At 37.7% G+C, this 20,938-nt stretch overlaps 1 protein-coding gene across 1 annotated transcript; it reads left to right on the top strand.

Annotated features, from left to right (window-relative positions):
- Window positions 1-509: 509 nt before the first annotated feature.
- On the top strand, window positions 510-14,629 carry PSMC1 (proteasome 26S subunit, ATPase 1). The gene is made up of 11 exons (XM_026679173.2): window positions 510-630; window positions 2,563-2,616; window positions 3,597-3,693; window positions 4,298-4,422; window positions 5,469-5,654; window positions 6,647-6,775; window positions 7,684-7,780; window positions 9,700-9,889; window positions 11,456-11,607; window positions 13,009-13,163; window positions 14,276-14,629. The coding sequence occupies exons 1-11, from the start codon at window positions 628-630 to the stop codon at window positions 14,408-14,410; spliced, it is 1,323 nt and encodes a 440-aa protein (XP_026534958.1). The 5' UTR covers window positions 510-627; the 3' UTR covers window positions 14,411-14,629.
- The last annotated feature ends 6,309 nt before the right edge of the window (window positions 14,630-20,938 follow it).

Below are 20,938 nucleotides of genomic sequence, written 5' to 3' on the forward strand. Positions count from 1 at the left end.
GGTTCTCCTACTTCCATTTGGGTGTCCTAGCTTTTAACCTATGGACATATTTGCTTCTCGAGAGATTATCGTTAAAATATTATTTCATTTAGGCTCCTGCTGACTTATCTCCCCGCGGTTCAAAGCAAGACAAAATTAGAGCTATCACGGACCACTGACACGGCATATGAAATATATGTTTCATATGCCGTGTCAGTTTTTTTTTAATGCATTTATTTTATAATTCATCTCTTCGTCTCGTAGATGTCGAAAAAGGAGCCATTCTGCCACAAGCAGCAACACCATGATATGCTGCGTCCTCCCACCTCCCGACTTAGTACGGATTTCTCGTCTCACCAGGTATGGTTAGTTATAGCACGCATACACACCTGTCACAAACCAACGGCTAAGAAGCTTTCTCTACCCACCAAACGGCCAATTCACCCTTTCCACCCTCAACTTTCCCTTCCCATCTCCGCCCTCTGGGAGACGATGACGATCGCCTAACTCCGCCCTCTTTCCTCCCCCCCTCTTTTTTTCCCTCTCTCTCCCGAACTGAGCCTCCTCGCGCCCCGTATCGCGCTTACTTCCGCTCCGGCTCCTCTAGGAAGCCGTTCGATTTCCGGGGTTGGACTCTGAGGGAGCAGGATGGTGAGGAAAAAAGGGGGGTTGGGGATGGGGGTGGGGGGGCTGCGGGTGGTCTTCTTAAGGCCCGTTTGGAGCCTCTTCCAAGTGTCCGTTGGCTGAGACCGATTCCCTTAAGCCAGGGTATCCTTTTCTCCCGGCCTGGGTCCTTTCGGCGCTGTTATGCGATGTCATGATCGCATCGTTTCCATGGCTGAGAAGTGCGGGGAAATGGCATTTGGAGCGGGGCGGGCGGTTAAAGCCAAAGGAGCCTTGGGTACCGATTTTCTTACCGTCTTCGGGTGACAGTCAGTAAAGAAAATCAGGCACTCTTCCCGTCACCACCATTTAAACGACTATTTTTCTTTCAACTGCTGGGCGGTTGTCCAGTGTGCAGGTCTTGTGTATATAGCCCTCTGTGTGGATATAGGTACTTTTCCCCATATATATACATACAGAGATAAACACGATATGCATTATATTTACACATATCCTTGTGTGGCGTGGGAATGTTTACATTTTCTCTTTCTACACCAGGGTTGCATGAGACACCAAAACAGAAAATTCTTGCTTATTGCTACTTGGACCAGTCAACTTCAAGCTACCGTGTTTCTCCAACAATATGACCTCCCCCAATAGGAAGACCCAGCATGTTTTCTAGGCATAAAATGAAATTAAACCCCTCCCCCCAAATTTAAGCCTATTTTAAAACATGCAAAATGGGGGGAAGGGCGGGGGGACTTGCCGTTAGGAGCGCCCCACGGGCAGCAATTCCTCGCCACCAGCTGTTCCTAATGGGTGATCATGGCAGAGCGCGGAGAGCTCCCTACTCCTGCCAAGCACCTTTGCGGCAGACCCAAGACCTTCAGCACCCGCCGCTGTTGATTTCCCTTCTGCCCATGCTGCCGCCGCGTTTGGAGCTGCCGCTTCCACGTTTGGAGCACCACTGCTGTTTGGAGCACCGCTGCCGTTTGGAGCTGCTGCTTCTGCATTTGGAGCTGCCGCTTCTGCATTTGGAACTGCCACTGCGTTTGGAGCTGCCGCTGCAACAGCGGCGGGTGCCAAAGGTCTTGGGTCTGCAGCAAAGGTGTTTGGTGGGAGTAGGGAGCTCTCTGCGCTTCGCCATGATCACCCGTTAGGAGCGGCTGGTGGCGAGGCTGCCCGCGGGGCGCTCTAGATGAGGTTGCAAGGAGGGGAATTAAGTTACCCCCGAAAAGACGGCCTAGCCGTTTTTTCGGGGCTCAAAAAAATATCAGACCCGACCTTATTTTATGAGAAACACGGTATATATATATATAGCAATTAAGTGATTCCAAAGAGTGTTTTTGCTATTTATTCCGTTAATTATGTCCAGTGTTATTTAGTGACCTTAAATGCACAGATATTCTTGACTGTGATTTTTTAACCAAAATAAACATAGTATTTGTAGAAAAATAGTTGTTTAAATAAATTGCCATGCTGCCTTGTGATTTCTCCAAAAATTAACTGATAAATGGGTTTCTGCAGATAAATTAGGATGCTTAAAGTATAACTCCTCCTCCCTATTTTAATCACCATTTGCATAATACAACTCAGAATATGATTCTTGTTTTTCAGAATTTTTGCTGAAGTGGTAGTCACCAAAAAGACTCTTAGAAAGTCATGTCTTGTTTATGCTTAGAAGTTCATTTCAACAAAACGAATTGGACCCAGGGGGAAATCAGTGTTCTCTGTATGGGTTTCTTCTTGCACATCAAAAGCATTTTCTTTGTTGTGTAGCATTTCCCTGTTCTGGAGAGTTTTCTGGATTTTTTTTTTAATAGTGTCAGAAGAATGAAGGGGAAATTACTTCTGTCTTCATTCTTTTGACAGTTGTTTCAGAAGGAAAAACTGAATTTGAGTTTGTACATAGTTTATAGTTAAGTTGCCTCCCCCCCCCCTTTTCTGAGTTTCATTGATGTTTTGTCTCTTTGAATGTAGGGTCAGAGTCAGAGTGGTGGACATGGTCCTGGAGGTGGCAAGAAGGATGACAAAGTAAGAAAAATAACTTTTACCTGGTGTGCTTTCTTAAGAGAATATTTGTAGAATACATCTTCCATGCTAACTAAGAAGCTAAAATATATATTTACCCTCAGTTATCCTTATTATATAAAAACTAAAAAAATCAAATATTGTGTTTTTTATATATTATGAACCGATGTTACATTTTCATTGCAATGATCTCATTTTCAGAATTATGCAGTTGCTTTTATTGTAGTGTATATGGATAAGTAGTCAATTTAAATATGCCATGATTTATGTGCCTTTCTCTTTTATTTTTATTTATTATAGTTTGTTATTTAATCTGGACCCTATGATTTAATAGAAACTATGGGTCTGCTCAACATTTGAAACTGTCTTGTTTCTAATAACTATAGTTAAGTTAACTCATAGTTCATAAGTCAATGTTGAAACCTTCCCTGTAGGCACACTAATAATAATTATAATTGATTACGCTGTATGCTGCCAGACTCCCAGTAACTCTGGCCAGCTAACAACTATAAAATTATTAAATAAAAATGGAAAGTGGGGGAGACCACAAGGAATGAAACAAGTCCCAAAGGACTGGGTAAAGAGATAGGTCTTCATACCTCTTCTAAACAGCAACAGATTGGAGGCCATCCTAATTTCAGAGGTCAGGCACTGCTACAAAGAAGATGTGTTTCTGTGGTCCCAATAGATGACATTTCAATCTGGAACGTGCCAAGGTCGAATTGGCGTGAGCAGACACTATGGGAGAAGGACAATCCCTCAAGTAATCAGGCTCTACGCCATGGAGAATTACGGAAGTGAAATCCCAATTTATCTAGAAAGCAATATAATGACTTTATAATTTGGTTTAGATGATTTACAAAATATTGGGCAATTTAGAACTTTTGAAATATTTGACAAAACCTTTTGGAACTTGTGTTGGAATCTTAGATGCACAGTACTTTCTATAAATTACTTTTTAACTTGTTTTTTAAAATAAAAAGGACAAAAAGAAGAAATATGAACCCCCAGTTCCAACCCGAGTGGGGAAAAAGAAGAAGAAAACAAAGGGACCAGATGCTGCCAGCAAACTTCCACTGGGTAAGCATGGTTTGTGCCATTTCCCTGAGTAGCTATAGTTAATATATGGGATAGTTTTTTCAGCATGCAAAAAGCCCCCATTTCATACTTGAGCAACTTAGTTTTTAAAGCTCTCAGCTTGAAACATTGAAGGGCTAAAGAGTTACTGGGACTGAATTAGGTTACACAGTGGATTGTTCCAAAATAGAGCAAACACTTAGATATTTTCATCTTTAGGCTACTATATCATATGATCCAGAACATTATTTAATCATAGAGTTGGAAGAAACCACATTTTTAATTGATTTCAGGAATTGATTATTTTACAAACATAAAAACATGATTTATTGTTCCTTGGAATAAGAGGCAGCCCTCTCAAGAATTTATTTAAATCATGTCCTTGGATTTTGTTTAGACTCATGTATTGCTACATCAGTTCCATGCAAAAAAGACAATTCTTCCATCAAAAAGCAATGCCCAAAATAATAGGAACAAGAAGCATCCCAGACAAAAGATAGAAATTTCAAAATCATTTTAGTTCGCTGTCCCTTTTTTCAATTCACCTAAACAAGTTGAATGCATTATTCCAAACCCTACATTTAGAAACTCTTTTATTTAATTGTAGTCACTCCTCATACTCAGTGCAGACTCAAATTATTGAAGCTGGAAAGAATTAAGGATTATCTTCTGATGGAGGAAGAGTTCATTAGAAACCAGGAACAGATGAAACCTTTGGAAGAAAAGCAAGAGGTATGTATGCTTTGAATAGGAAGAAGAAACTGCTTAAATTTGTCAGGTTTTTGTTATCAACTTACTTATCCTCTATTTTGTATCTTCTAACTTCACCCATATGAAAAAAAGACTATATGAAAAAGAATAAATGTTAAATCTCTAAAATGGCATGGTACTCTTTCATACCAATTGATCTGAATTTTAAATAAAGGTAGACTGTAACTTGCAAGCACAATTGGGACAAGAATTTGATTGCTAAGCAAGGTAGTTTTTGAGTTGTACCCAATTTTACAAAAGATTTAATAACCTTTTTGCCATGGTTGTTAATCAAATCACTGCAGTTAAGTGAGTCAAATAATTGTTAAGTGAACCAGCTGCTCCTATTGACTTTGCTTGTGAGAACTGGGAAGATTGTAAATCTTGACTCATGACTCACTTTTTTTCAATGCTGTTGTATCTCTGAACAGTCATTGGATGGTTGTAAATTGAGGACTATTTGTACACTTTGATCTATTTGTTAAACTTTCTATTTAGCTAATGTGATATAAACTAATTTTAGTAAGACAAAATATAGTTTTTTTAAAAAAATAGTGTTCAAAAACAAATTAAGATATATAGTCTTGGTGGTATTCAAAATTGCCAATAAACTCTCAGGATTTTGCAATGTTTTTGAACAGCTTTGCTTTATTATAAAATGAACAAATATTGCTTCTATGTTTTTAAAATTGAATGCTTGGTTTTTTTTTTAGTTTACTCCATTAGCAAGAGCTACACATGTATAAATTTTAGGATTTTCCAGAGTAAGAGACTTGCTAATCTGCTGTAAGTGAAGATAAATGGCATTTGTGTGAGGTCTTAGTATTGAGATATTAGATGCTGAATACTTAGGTGTTAATAGTGAGATAGTTAATACTGAGAATACTAGGACAATTCTTCTTTGCGGGGATTGTTGAGGATGCATAAAATTGTTATTTCTTAATTGTGTAATAGATATAGAAATTGTTGGGATGCCTGGCAATTTGTAATACATAATCATAGCCTCTTTTTGTGTACTTTGTTTGCAGGAAGAGAGGTCAAAGGTGGACGATCTGAGAGGGACTCCAATGTCTGTAGGGACCTTGGAGGAGATAATTGATGATAATCATGCTATTGTGTCCACATCCGTGGGATCAGAACACTATGTCAGTATTCTTTCTTTTGTAGACAAGGATTTGCTAGAGCCAGGATGTTCAGTTCTACTTAATCATAAGGTAATTCTTGCTTTTTCGACTGTAATTGAAAGCACTAAAAGTAGATAAATGTTATGAATATCTTAATATTCATTATCTAGATTAAAGCTGTTAAGATATAGAGTTTTACCTTGATGAAGACAGTGTGGTCTCTCTGTTCTGATTGTATATGACCAGTAACAATAGGAGATTCCCTTCTACAGAGATAAAAGAGAAAAAGAAACCACTCAGGCCTATATTTATAAATTATAGCATTCTTACAGTATTCAGATTAAAAAGAAAAAATTAATGAAATTTGGTGGCCTGTTGGTTTATTGCCTCCCCTCCAAGCTGTATGCTAGGTTTACAGCTTACAAGGAGGGTGTTTTTTTTTCTTTTGGTTATGATTTTTTTTAAAAAAGCTACAGACTTAACAAAAATTAAACAACCTCAGTAACAGAGATGATAATGCCCTTCGTCGAAAATGAAATGAAGCAAGTTAAGATGAAATTCTGATCTTTTGTTTATCAGAACCAACCAACGTTGTAGCATTCTTGGACAAAAAATACAAATGATGACAGGATCATAATTTATCCACTACTCTGTGTCCAGACTAAGACACATATTAAGTCAGACCAAAGTGGCAGTTGAGACCAATTCTATCTGCTGACCTGTAAAATTATTTGTATTTGTGCAACCTGTCATTAGATAGAGAATATAAGGCGTGATCTGGCTTATCCGTGGTACTTGCTCATCCCTTCCCAAAAAGGTTGAGGTGTGTCCCCATAACCTTCAGATTTACCAGGAGGCCTTCTCTTTTTCTGGTGGTCTGGGAAAGAAACTGTCAGCAACTTAACTACATTTAACCAGAAGCTACAGAGTACCATTCTCTAAGAAGTAGATTTTAGGAGCTGAATTTGACCTTGTGAAATGTCCTATCAGTCTGCAATTTCTATTTTATGCTAAACCTGTAATAGGGCAACAACTTAAATGCTTTCCTACTATTGGATGCTTCTGCCCATTTCTTTTAACAGGTCCATGCTGTGATTGGTGTCTTGATGGATGACACGGATCCTTTAGTTACAGTGATGAAAGTGGAAAAAGCCCCACAGGAAACATATGCAGATATTGGAGGCCTGGATAACCAAATTCAAGAAATCAAGGTATTAATATTTCTTGCATTGTCCAATAGGGGGGTAATGCCAGAACATTTTATTACTAGATGATGCCTTAGAATTGCAATACTTCTATTTCTGTTCCATGAGACTTTTATTTAAATAGCTTTGGTATTTTGCTTATTTCAATTATTTGAAATAATAGTTTGATAATTGCCACTGCCACCATCTCTTCTTCAGGGAGATGGAGGAATGTATGCATATATTTTCCATTCATACAAGTCTTTGTAGATCCCATGCTGAGATATGTTCACTGACCCAGTATCTCAGAACTTTCCTAAAGGCTTCCCAGTTTAAGACCCTAAATTCTTAGACCAGCTCTAATCTCTAGGTATGTCAATCAAAAGGGTACAGAGAAATATTTTTAAAGAATTTTCTAAGATGGAGTAACATGCAGTATGTAGCATAAAGATATATGACTAGATGTGTCAGTCCTTCCTTCCCTTCTTTGATAATGGATCAATCTCACCAAAAATAAATTTTATTGATTCCATCATTTATAGCTCTGTAATTTCTTTTTTCAACACTATTTGCATTTTGAGTTATCTTTTGTTTTCAAACATTTTGTGACTGAAATATGATACATGTATGGTGAAAGCCAGGCACAGCTTTTGAAGGAGTTGTGTAAAAAAAAAAAAAGGCAATGTAATTATTTGAAGTGCACCTAATTCAAATGAACAGTAGATTTGAGGAAGGAAACAGTTACTCCAGAATAGAGGAATTCAGGTTGAAAATTATTATGTGTTCATCTTGAATGGCAAGCACATTTATTTAGTAAATGTTAATATTGGCCATTAGAGTGGTGCCTTCATCTGTGATTTTCTAACCAGGAGAAGCCTTAGATTGATAAAAGGCTTGATCAACCTTTGAAGATATATGTAATTTCTTCCTTCTAGGAATCTGTGGAACTACCTTTGACTCATCCTGAGTATTATGAAGAAATGGGAATAAAGCCACCCAAAGGGGTCATTCTGTATGGGCCTCCTGGAACAGGTAATTTTTTTTTCTTGTATTTTTATATCAGCATGTGGCAATACATTTATTACATAATATTATATTGAAGTGTTTATATCAATAAAGCCAATCATTCTGCCTTAGTACATGTCTCATTGTATTGGCTGAAAGCTATAATGAATGTATTGTTGCTGTTTTTGAAATTGGTCTTTATGATCTGATGGTCTTCAAACATGCTTGAAGAAGAGCTAAAGTGTAACATATTTACATCTAGCTTGTTTACCCCCATCAGAAAGAAATCAGATAGTTGCAAACAAAACAGATGATGTCTTCAGGATATGTGATGCAGAAACTAACAGATACTGGTATTTCTCAAAAAGTGATATGAGTCACTAGTGACAGAAATGAAGAAAGTTTCCATGAGGGGAAAAGTATAGCAGGCAGGATCCAGTAGAGCATCCTGAGGTAAAGGGAAGAGAGCATTGTGGCAGAAATTCCTAAATTTGAATTTAGGAGCCAAAGTCAGATCTCTTCCATTATTCAGATGTATTTTTTAGCTTAGACTTAGGACAAGACTACTTCCTCAGTAAGTAATGCTGCTACTTCAATGCAAATGACCAGCTATCTGCCAGCAGTATGAATCCTTCCATTCCCCACTATCCAGTCAGAGCTGAAGAAGCTTCTTGGATGAGAAGTGAAACATCTTCAAAGAAAAGCAAGAAATCCAGTTGCCTCTTGAAAAAACATCTTTGGGACAACCATGACCTGGATGATTGAGAATCTCCATAGACATAATGCTACTTCAGTTCCTATAAACTTTTACTATCTTACAATTAAAAGAAAAAAAATTATCAACATATTTATAGTAATTTTAATGACCTTAAAAATTATAACTAATAATACCAGAATAGCTATAAGAAAGCTTTTTATTTCTACCTTGAGTTTTTGATGAAACAATTGGTTAACTTAAAACATGGACGTTTAGAATCACTGATAAATTTGGAATCTTTAGTGAATTGATATTGTTTAGTAAATCTATATGATGGTTTATTTTCATTTTGGCTTTCTGTCCAGTTTATACAAAGTGGTAATCAATTTGTGATTAACATCCGGGTACTTGTTTAGATCCATTCCACAGAGTTCTGAAAGCCAATCAGGCTTCATTCTTCAACTTTGGAGGAAAAAAAAAGGGGGGGTGGGGTATTGGTTTTTGGGGCAAATTTTATCTAGCAAAACATGGTGTATCCATAGGGAACCAGAGGTCAGTTACCTTATCAAGCCAAATCAGATGTTGTTATCTGTTTGGAAAATGATAATGCTAGAGATATGTGTGTGCGCATGTGCACACATGCACATACACACATGGAGAAAGTAGATAGAAATATATGAACCGAAACGCTTCCCTTCATATTAAGTATGGAAAATTACGAGAAATGTTTTTGAAAATTAGGACATTATGGATGATTCTGCACCCCAAGTGAAACTATACTTCTCATATTAACTTGCATAGACATAGTGTGTGAGATCTGTCAGTTCTTTGATGCTGAAACTGCTGTCTTTTAAGGAAATATGGTTGATTTGATTAGTTCATTCTATTACTTTCTTTGCATAGATTCACCATGTAAAAATAAAATAATTTCCTACTCCAAATATGAAAGTGACAAAGAGTACTTTCTGAGCATCTTGTTAAATTGACAGGAAATCAGTTTATCTGTTTTTACTTCTTCTGCACTTCAAACAGTGAATTCAAATAGGAAAAATCTGTTTATGTGTCTCAAGCATGTAAACACTACTAAGGTATAATTCCATTGTTTATTGATTTAAAATGCCAAACTTGATCTATAGTAGATAGCTTGTGGACTTTTGTCAATATTCAATTTGAGTGGTTGCCTTCATGCATGTATACGTAACACAAGTTGAAGAATGTGCTAACTTTCTGGCATTTTATAATTAAACAGGTAAAACATTATTAGCCAAAGCAGTGGCAAATCAGACTTCTGCCACCTTCCTGAGAGTGGTTGGTTCTGAACTTATCCAGAAATATTTGGGAGATGGACCAAAGCTTGTTCGAGAACTTTTTCGAGTAGCTGAGGAGCATGCCCCGTCAATTGTCTTCATTGATGAAATTGATGCCATAGGTACCAAAAGGTAGGATGTCATAGTCATTCCCATGCTGAGCATCACATGCATATCTTTTAACACTCTTTCCTTTTTGTTAATTGGTTTTCAGAAGTAATAGTTTGAGTCACTAGGAGTGGCTTGTATGCTGCCATCTTCAGTTGTAAGACAATGGTCAACCCTTATACTTGTAGGGGCACATTAATGCTAGCATGCTTCAGACTAAAATGTCTGAGCTATATTATTTCTTTAATTTATAAAATATTTTACTAAAACCTGACATTTTTTAAAAAAACAAATGGAGCAGGGCTAATGTGGAATGGGTAGTGAGAAAGCATTTTTTCTTTTTAGTGAATTCAGACTCAATAATTATTTGTCAAGTATTATACAGTTATTACTGTGTTTCATTCCTGTATATTTTTTTAGGGGGGGGGGGAATTCAAGACTGGGAGCATTCCTTTGCTATTATCCTCACCATACCCTTACAAATTCAGTTGGGGGGGGTTGAATTTGGGTATTTTGCATCCCGTCCAACATGTTGATCACTTGGTGCACTGAAGGAGTGGAACATTATGTTTGCCACGAATAAAGTAGTAGAGGCAAGAGATAGGCCTGAAAATGAGATGGGTGGGAAATACTTTATTGGATATATTTTCTTAAAAGAAATAGTTGGAATGGAGGAGTCAGGAGAAAGGGAAATACCATTGTGATTATCTTTGTCAGTCAATTGAGTTAATGAGAGTATCACTCTGTCCTCCCCTTTGAATGTAGAAAGACTCTGGCTGGATTTCATAACGTTTCTGGAAGATTAGAAATCCAAAACACCTTCCTAGGAGTACAGTACCAACCATTCACTTCAATAACGTTTACTACAGATTAAGTCTGCATAAGTTTTCATCTGCCATTTTTCTTCTCTTTCTTCCCATAGCCCATGCTCATTCTGTGTCCTCTCTCTCTCTTTTTTTTTCTGCTGCTACAAGGAGGCAGAGTATGTGTGTATATGCAGATGGAGGAATAGATTTAAGAACAAGCCTTTATTTTACAGTCAGTTAACTTTAATTTGTTATTGATACATTTAATATTGACTTAATTTTTACAGCTTCATCCTTTTTTGGAGTTTACTTTGTGGCAAATATATGCATAAATAAAAATACATCATGTATGTTTGTTGAAGAAAGATAATCTTTAATATTGACTGAGTGAACAAGGAGAGGAAAGGAGGTGATGAATTCTGTATGTGCTTATAATAATTTCTTATCTAATATTTAATTTTTGAAGGTTCATCCTTTAATAAGAATCACTTGGAACAGGCAAATAGCTACAAATACAAAACTGCTCTAATGGATTAGTGTTATCTTAACTTGGAAATTAAAAGGTGCTGCTCATAGCATTCTTTCAGCTGCAGAATCTGTTGTACTCTAATCCGAGAGTTTTTAATTGACCTTCAGAAATGATGTCTTATCCTAGGCGAACACTGTTCTGTATATTCCTTGCTTCTACCAAAATGGTAGAATTGGATTACTATAGGTAAAGAAAAATATTGTTTTCTGTGGGTATTCTAAATTCAACGTAGGTATCTTTTTTCCTATGCCAAAGGTATGATTCTAACTCAGGGGGAGAAAGGGAAATCCAGAGAACAATGTTGGAGTTGCTGAACCAATTAGATGGGTTTGATTCACGTGGAGATGTAAAAGTGATAATGGCTACTAACAGAATAGAAACATTGGATCCAGCTTTAATCAGACCAGGTAAAACGTATGATGGTTATATTTAACTACTTAAAATCTAACTGCTTCTGATGATTAGTTTCATGTAGAACAATGTGGTCTGTCATGGTGTTTCCTAGAGCATTCTGTGTTTCTCATTAGAATGGCCAGTCTGAAAATAATTTGAAAAAACTTGAGAATCAGATCACATTCAAAGCTTGAAATGTTTTGCTCTTTCAAAAGATTCACTTTTCACTCAATTTAGCCTGCTCAGGGAGAAACCACTGTTGTAGAGAATGAATTACTTCATTTTCTATAAGTTTGATAGCTTTCTTCCTGAAGCTTTTAATATAGATAGATAGATAGATAGATAGATAGATAGATAGATAGATAGATGATAGATAGATAGATAGATAGATAGATAGATAGATAGATAGATAGATAGATAGATAGATAGATATATGGATATATGGATCTTTGGTTATTCGGGTTTTCTCCCGCGTAAAATTGGAAGTATCTAGGCGACGTTTCGATGAAGTCTCATTCATCATCTTCAGGCTTGTGTCTTCGGCTCTGTGCTTCTCAGAGTAATGTGAGCTTGCAGCTGCTTCCTTTTAACTGCTAGTGGGGGTGTGACTTGATTGGGTGGGGGCTTGGCTGTGTTCTGATTGGGTGGGGGTGTGTTCTCATTGGTTGGGGGCTTGGCTGTGTTCTGATTGGTAGGGGGTTGGCTGTGTTCTGATTGGCTGGAGGTGTGTTCTGTTCAGGTTGTGCTCAGGTTAGTCTTAGTTGCTGGGGGATTTGAGCTGGTGAGCTGTGATCCTGCTGTTTGGCTTCGTGGTCGTGCCGCATCTTCATGGTGGGCGTCAGTTCGCTTCATGTATGGCTCGGAGGGGTTTGAAGCGGGTAGTGATGCAGCTGCGGTGCGGCTTCTGGTCCGTTAAAAGGAAGAAGCAGCTGCAAGCTCACATTACTCTGAGAAGCACAGAGCCGAAGACACAAGCCTGAAGATGATGAATGAGACTTCATCGAAACGTCGCCTAGATACTTCCAATTTTACGCGGGAGAAAACCCGAATAACCAAAGATCCACATACAAATACCCGATTGGGTTTAAATTAGAAAGTTTCTGGAGTGCCTATTCATGTAACTTGATATTGAACAGTACGTGAAATAATGTGAAATATAAATATTTGAATGGCTTATGAAATTTGAGGGAAGAAGAAATGTTTTGATCCAACAATAAGGTGAAATAATTGTATGTGTGAAGTGGGGGGGGAATAAAAAAGAAATTCTACGCATCTAATAACTGTCCAAAGATGCACTAGTATTTTCTGAGATAGTATCAAGGCTAAATAATGGTATTATTTTCCAAGGAAAGCTTTCTATTTTTGATTCCACAGGCAAAAATCTGAAGCAGCTAATTGTTTTTTCTAAATCCTAGGACGTATTGACAGGAAGATAGAATTTCCTCTGCCAGATGAAAAAACAAAGAAACGCATCTTTCAGATTCACACCAGCAGAATGACTTTGGCAGATGACGTTACTCTAGATGAGTTGATAATGGCTAAAGATGATCTGTCTGGGGCAGATATAAAGGTAAAATCCTTGATAACAAATGATTTCTCCCCCCCCCCTCCAAATTGAGTATGTGTGTCATGCAGTATATTGCATCCCTTTCCAATGAAGGCTTTCCTACAAATATCCTTTGTTTAACCTGTCATTAAAGAAATTGTGGCTCTGCAGTTTTGCTTCAGAAAGCCCCAGTCACTGCCTTTGTTTTTTCTTTTTCACCCATTTTGAAAAAGCACTGGATTCTCTACTTCCTGATATAGGCAGTCCTCGACTTACAACAGTTTGTTTTCTAACCATTTGTTTATTGACTCTAAAAAGAGTGACTTATCCCTTTTCATGCTGTCACATGATCAGGATTCAGATGCATGACAACTGGTTTATATTTATGATGGTTGCCATGTCCCTGGGTCACGTGATCACCTTTTGCGACCTCCTAACAAGCAAAGTCAATGGGAAACCAGATTCACTCAACAACCTTATTAGTAACTTAATAACAGCAATGATTCTATGGCAAGAAAAGTCATAAAATGGGGCAAAATCTCGCTGAACAGCTGTCTTGCTCAGCAATAGAAAATTTGGGCTCAGTTCTGGTCGTAAGTTGAGGACTACCTCAAATAGTAAATATTTCCTTGTTACGGCAATGTTTTCTGAATGAAGGGGGTGTTTTCTCTCTCTTCTCTCCCCCCCCCCCCCAATAAATACTTGGAAGGGCATTAATGAACATTGTTGGGAGGGGAAAAGTCATTAATGGAAGAGAAAATGAACATTTGGCCACCTGTATTGAGAGTTGCGTGCTTGATGTAAAAAGCTAGTAAATAATTGGTGGGGCTATTTTCACTAGGAATATTGGTGGCTACATCTATTAAATGTGATTGACCTCTGTTGTGACTAACATGTTACACTCTTTCAGGGGAATTAGAATTAGAGAGGGAAAGTTGATCTAATATTAGTAATGTTTGCTGTGCATTAGTCAGATCACATTAGTTTCTAATTAATGAATATTTAATGCTGTTTTTTCAACCCAATGCTTTCTAGCATACACAAGGGCCACCAGCTTGTTTGAACATTACTGGTTCTTAGCACTTCATGCAAATCATACTCCTGATTTTCTAATCAAATGCTTCCATTTCTAATAGGCCATTTGCACGGAAGCTGGTTTGATGGCTCTGCGTGAACGAAGGATGAAAGTAACAAATGAAGACTTCAAAAAATCAAAAGAAAATGTTCTTTATAAGAAACAGGAAGGCACTCCGGAAGGCCTGTACCTTTAACTTCCCCACCTTTGTTTTGGTCATAGGTTGGGGTTAATTCCTTGAACCTTTTTTTCCCTTCAGAATGTGGAAAAAGGATTAGCGAGCAAGGTGTTAGTGAATACAAAAAGAAGCTTTTGCTGCTGAAAGTATGATCATTCACGTACTGTGAATGTCTGTGTATTGTGGCATACATTCATTGTGAAATATTTTGTCATTAAACATTGATTTCCAAGTGAATTGGGATGATTGGATTAGAATTTTAAGCAAAGAAGGGTTTTTAATGTGTGCCCAGGTGTTCTTTCGCCTTAGTCTAAAAATTGATCTTTTTAGCACACTCTGCAAATGTTCTGTAATTGGTTGTGACTCTAGTGCAGCTAAATGTACGTTTCTTGAATATCCAGAAAGGTACTGAAAAATATAGTGATGGAAATACTGCAAAAGGACCTGATTCGTGGAAAATTCATGCAGTTATCAGAAAGCAAGTTCTGAAACAGAACTCTTTATCTGCAGTGAAAATGGTTTTGATGTCTGAAAAGATTCTTGTTTCATTTCATTTAGCTCTCAGTTCCTTTAGGCTATGGTTTGCCAAATCACACATACATAATAAGCAGTGAGATTTCATTGCCAAAGTTATTTGGACAAATAAGGTAAATCATCTTTAAAAACCACGCCAATTCCTCCCTTCCACCTTTATAGTCAAATTGTGCTGATTCAGTTCTTACAAGTAATGGTAATCACAATTTGTTCAAAGAAGTAGCCATTGTATATAAGAACTTTTTCCAAATTTGACAGGGAAATGTAAAATTATGGAAATAAATTTAATTATGGAAAACTAAACATCCATTCTATTTTTAAATGAGATATTCTGATTAAATTTGTGGCTCAATTCAGAAAGTTTTATTCACTCTAGTGCAGACCTGGGCATTTACGGCCCACAGGCTATATCCAGCCCATTAGCTCTTCCTGTCTAACCCATGGGAGGCCAATCAGAAATTAGAAATTAAATGTAAATATGTGCGCAGCAGAGAGCAGAAGCCAAACCAGGTCTGGCTCTGCATAGTCATCATGCGCTCCTTCAGCCAGGAGAAAGTGCTTTTCTGTGCTAGCACAGCACTCACCCTTTACTTGGTATGCTCCAAAAGAAGCTTCATGGATTTCAAGTGAAAAATTAAAAATCCGTCCTTTTCTTAAAGATATAAATGGAATGTTGGAATCAATTCTGCTCGTTCATTTTGGTATTAAAGATTTGATAGTAGTTAAGCAATGCATAACCTTTCCCAGGATACAGGGCTATATAATCTGATTTTTTTCATTGAAAGTAGTCTTAAATACAGGGCTATATAATCTGATTTTTTCATTGAAAGTAGTCTTAAATCTATCTTTCCTACTTTACTATGCTTGCTCAGAACGGGTTTTTATAATACAACAGCTGAAATTCATCAGAGAATTAATGGATTCATAACATTTCTGTCCCCAGCAACCTAAAACTAATAAGGATACCAGTGCATGCAAAATAGAAGTTTGTTCAGGTAAGATTATCAACCTTGATGCCAACCAAAACCAAGCATTTAATAGTGAATGCCATACCATGTGCATTAATCAAACAGGTGGCAAGAAAGTAGGGGCAGGCAGGCACAACACAGATTATGGAGACAGTAAACACAGTGTCAGACACAAAGATCTCAAGTGCCTATATACAAATGCACAAAGTCTGGGGAACAAACAGGGTGAACTCGAATTAAGAATACATGAAGGTAAATGTGATATAGTTGGAATAACAGAAACTTGGTGGGATGAAACCCATGACTGGAACATACTGGTAGGATACAAACTATTAAAAAAAAAGACCCCATAAAAGAGGCGGTGGAGTTGCACTGTATGTAAAGGACCACTATATTGCTACAGAAATGCATGAAACCAAAGATGAAAACCTAGAATGCATATTGGTCAATATAAAAGAAAAAAAGAATGACATGGCCATAGGCATATATTATAGGCCACCCAATCAAGCAGAAAAAATAGATGTCCTTTTTGCCAGCCAACTAACAAAAATATGCAGGAAACACACAACAATAGTAATGGGAGACTTCAATTATCCTGATATCAATTGGAAAACTAATTCTGCACCAAGTGAGAAATCAAATAAGTTCCTAACCAACCTAGCTGACAACTTTGTTGTCCAAAAGGTAGAGGGTGAAACTAGAGGGACAGCCATACTGGACTTAAATCTTACAGAGTAGTAGTTATAGAGGGAGTTGAAACTGCAGGAACCTTGGGTGAGAGTGACCATGCCATACTAGAATTCAACATAACACAAACACAAGCAACAGAACATAATGACACCAGAGTCTTGGATTTTAAAAGAGCTGATTTCAATAAACTCAGAGAGAACTTGGGAAAGATTCCATGGATGAAAATCCTAAAGGGGAAAACAACTCAAGAATCTTGGGAAACTCTAAAAAGTATGATCATAGAAGTCCAGACCAGCACAATACCACTGAGAAAGAAAAACAAGAAATGCAAGAAGAAATCAGCATGGCTGCACAAAGATCTCTCTCTGGCAAATTGAAAGAAAAAAAGGACAAGTACAAAAAATGGAAAGAAGGACATACAGCTAAGGCAGAATATCAGCAGTCAGAATCTGCAAAAGACGAAGTCAGGATAGCAAAGGCTCAGAACGAACAAAGACTTGCAACAAAACTCAAAGATAATAAAAAAAAGTTTCTTCCAATATACAGTATAATTAACAAGAAAATATCAAGGAAATAGTCCACTAAAGAGAGAAGATGGCAAGGAAGTAACAGGCAACAGAAAGAAAGCAGAACTGCTTAACTCATTCTTTGCCTCTGTCTTCACGCAAAAAGAAACTATAGCTCAACCCACCAAAAACATAACTGTAAAAGACAGACCAGAAATAAAAGCTAAAATAAGCAAAAAAAATAGTAAGAGAACACCTGTCTGATCTTGATGAACACAAATCACCGGGGCCTGATGGATTACATCCCAGAGTTTTAAAGGAGCTGGCAGAGGTCATCTCAGAACCACTGCACCATATCTTTAAAAAATCCTGGTGCACCGGGGAACTACCAGAGGACTGGAAAAGAGCTGATGTGGTTCCCATCTTCAAAAAAGGGGGAAAAAACAGACCCAGGAAACTATAGACCAATCAGCCTAACATCAATACCTGGGAAGATACTGGAAAAGATAATAAACAAATCTGCCAACATCTAGAAACAAGTAAAGTAATAACTAGCAGTCAGCACGGGTTTGTTAAAAACAGATCATGCCAAACCAATCTTATTTCATTCTTCAACACAGTGACTAAATTAGTAGACCAGCAAAATACTGTGGACATAATATATTTAGATTTCAGTGAGGCATTCAACAAAGTAGACCACAACCTACTTCTTAGTAAGCTAGAAAAAAGTGGAATAGATAGCACCACCTCTAGCACCACCACTCGCAACTGTCTGGCAAACCGTATTCAACGAGTAGTCCTTAATGGGTCTAAGTCTACATGGAGGGAAGTAAGCAGTGGGGTGCCACAAGGTTCCATCTTAGGCCCAGTACTCTTCAATATCTTCATTAACGACTTAGATGAGGGAATAGAAGGGGAACTTACCAAATTTGCAGATGATACTAAGCTGGCAGGAATAGCTAACACCCAAGAAGATAGGCTCAAGATCCAGATGGATCTTGACAGACTAGAACACTGGGCCATATCTAACAAAATGAAATTCAATGTAGAGAAAAGTCCTACACTTTGGCAAGAAAAACCAAAAGTACACATATAGACTGGGTGAAACCAGGCTCAATAGCAGTAGTTGTGAGAGGGATCTTGGAGTCTTAGTGGACAACCAGCTAAATATGAGCCAGCAGTGTGCAGCAGCAGCCCAAAAAGCTAATGCAATCCTAAATTGTATTAACAGGGATACAATCAAGATCAAGTGAGGTATTAATACCACTCTGTAAAGCCTTAGTAAGACCACACCTGGAGTACTGCATCCAGTTTTGCTCACCACATTGTAAAAAAGATGCTGAGACTCTAAAGTACAGAGAAGAGCAACCAGGATGATCAGGGGCTTGGAGACTAAAACATATGAAGAACGGTTACTAGGACTGGGCATAGCTAGTCTAGTGAAGAGAAGGACCAAGGGAGACATGATAACATGTTCCAATATTTGAGGGGCTGCCACAGAGAGGAAGGGGTCAAGCTATTTTCTAAAGCGCCTGTAGGCCAGAGAAGGAATAATGGATGGAAACTGAACCAGGAGAGATTTAACCTAGAAACAAGGAGAAACTTTCTGACAGAACAATCAACCAATGGAACAGCTTGCCCTCGGAAGTTGTGGGAGCGCCATCACTTGAGACTTTCAAGAAGAGATTGGACTGCCATTTTTCAGAAATGGTGTAGGGTCTCCCGCTTGGGTGGGGGGTTGGACTAGATGACCTACAAGGTCCCTTCCAACTCGGATTATCTGTTATCTATTATCTGTTACTCTGCTTTAGATGAATAGTAAATTTTTGGTAGTTTAATTCTCTGCTACTGATGGTAAATAAGATAGTTTAATATCATTGACAAAGAGTCCCCCCCTTAGGAAATGTAAAAGCAGCTGAAACTAAAATGAAAGTGTAGCAGGCTGGTCAGTGCACGAATGTTTTGTGTGTATGTATTCAAAACAATTGAGGTTATATTCTTGCCCTTATCATACAGTAGATAAAAAAATAACAGATGCCCTGTTTCTGAATGAAGAATGTTGTAAGCCTGAGGGGGAGTTCTCACGGCTGAGATGTATGATCGATGTTGCTTTCATACTATGTCAAGCTCAACAAGGCAGCCTGTGTCAATATGGGACCTAGAAATAAATGTTGCCAGTAGAGTCATAAATAGGTGCCCCTTTGCCAATTACTGGTAGATTTCAGATAAAATATGATTGTGGGCTTACTGGTTTGTTTGTTTTTTGTCCATTCTTCTAATACAAAGGTAGGTAAGCATGGTGCCCACTGATCTCCACTTGGCTATTCCTAGAATCTCTGCTCAACCCACCTTTAGAGTCTCCATTTTTTCTAAAAGGAGACCCAGCCTGCTACAAATTTCCATCTCCTAGCCTTATTTTGCCAGGAAAATCTAGGTGTCCCATAACCATGATATAAAGACAGCAAATGATTGTAGGCCTGTGATTTATTTTAAAATAGCCTTCATCTTGGGGATACTGTGTCTGGGGTCATGATGGAAGCAATCTCAAATTTGCTTTCTAAAAAATTGCAGGGTAGGAGTATGGCAAATAATTTAAAAATATCTTGTTTGCATATATTGGTAGCAAATGCATAGGCTGATCTCCACATTGCAAGTTTAAACCAGCCGTAACTGGGTCAAATGCCAGAGATTTCTTCAGTGCTCAAATTTCTTTGGCTGTGAATACAGCTGAACAGATTGAACTGTTTAACTTTGGCAATATCATTATTAAGTGTAGCCCAAATTATTTATAGGTGCCAAATGCATTTCTGAACTTGAGTTTAACTTGAATGTAGGTGTTTGATTGGTTTTATGAATTATTTACAAGTCAAAATCCCAGATAATATATCATGCAAGCATTTTTCCAAGCAGATAAAATGCTCATAAGCAAGTGTACTTTCTAGAGCTGTCTTTAAAAAAAACAGTGGGTGAAGCAAACTCCCTTTCACACAAAAGAACTCTGGGAAGACTATTTTGGCTTTTCTATGGCCCTGTTAGGGTTTTATGACCAGATCTCATAACACGCTGACTGAATGTTTTCACCAGATCAACTATCAACAGCATGCAAATTAGTTTTAATTGTACCTTGCAGAGATTGTTTCTCAGGATAATGAATAATTAACCAAAAATTTAGTTTGTTCCTCTTTTCAATATGGTGAACAATCACTGTATTTTATTATGGTTATAAATCTAAAATATACTCGGATGTTTTAGCAGGTTCAAAGCAGAGTTGTTTCAGTGCCTTGGTATATGAAATGACTGCTGTGACTCCAATAGCAGGTGAACGTTTACCATTGCACTTGAGTGAGGCATGACTTAAAAAATAAGAAGAGTTCACAGGCTTCTTACTGAAGGGGCCAGAGCCTCTATACAAAATAAGGGAAGACTTGGCATTACTCACCATTCATGTATTGGACAACCACCTGTACAGTGGTAAAATAGGCTGGCTGGAGCTGCCCTCAATTATTCTCTGAGCTGAAAGCTGTAATGGAGGATTAACTTCAAATTGTTATTTTTGGATTTCCCTAGCATTGAACACACGGTGCTTCTCTCATCTACCAGGAAACAAGAAAATAGTAGCTCAAAAATATTTCCTTTTTCTAGAAAACTTAAGACTTTTAAATTTGGAGAGAGAGAGGGAGGGAGGTGTGTGTGTGTGTGTGTGTGCGCTGGTCCCGCATTGGGAATTAAGCCTTGGGCAGATCACTCAGCCCTAGGAAGGAGGCAATGGCAAAATCTTTTGATTTCTCTCCATCCACTAACTAATATGGTGACTTTTTGTTCAACCTCAGGCCTACCTGTATGAGACA

Source organism: Notechis scutatus, chromosome 1 (assembly GCF_049901735.1).
Source record: "Notechis scutatus isolate UNSWTSFEM ecotype Mainland chromosome 1, rNotScu1.2, whole genome shotgun sequence".
NCBI lineage: Eukaryota > Metazoa > Chordata > Lepidosauria > Squamata > Elapidae > Notechis > Notechis scutatus.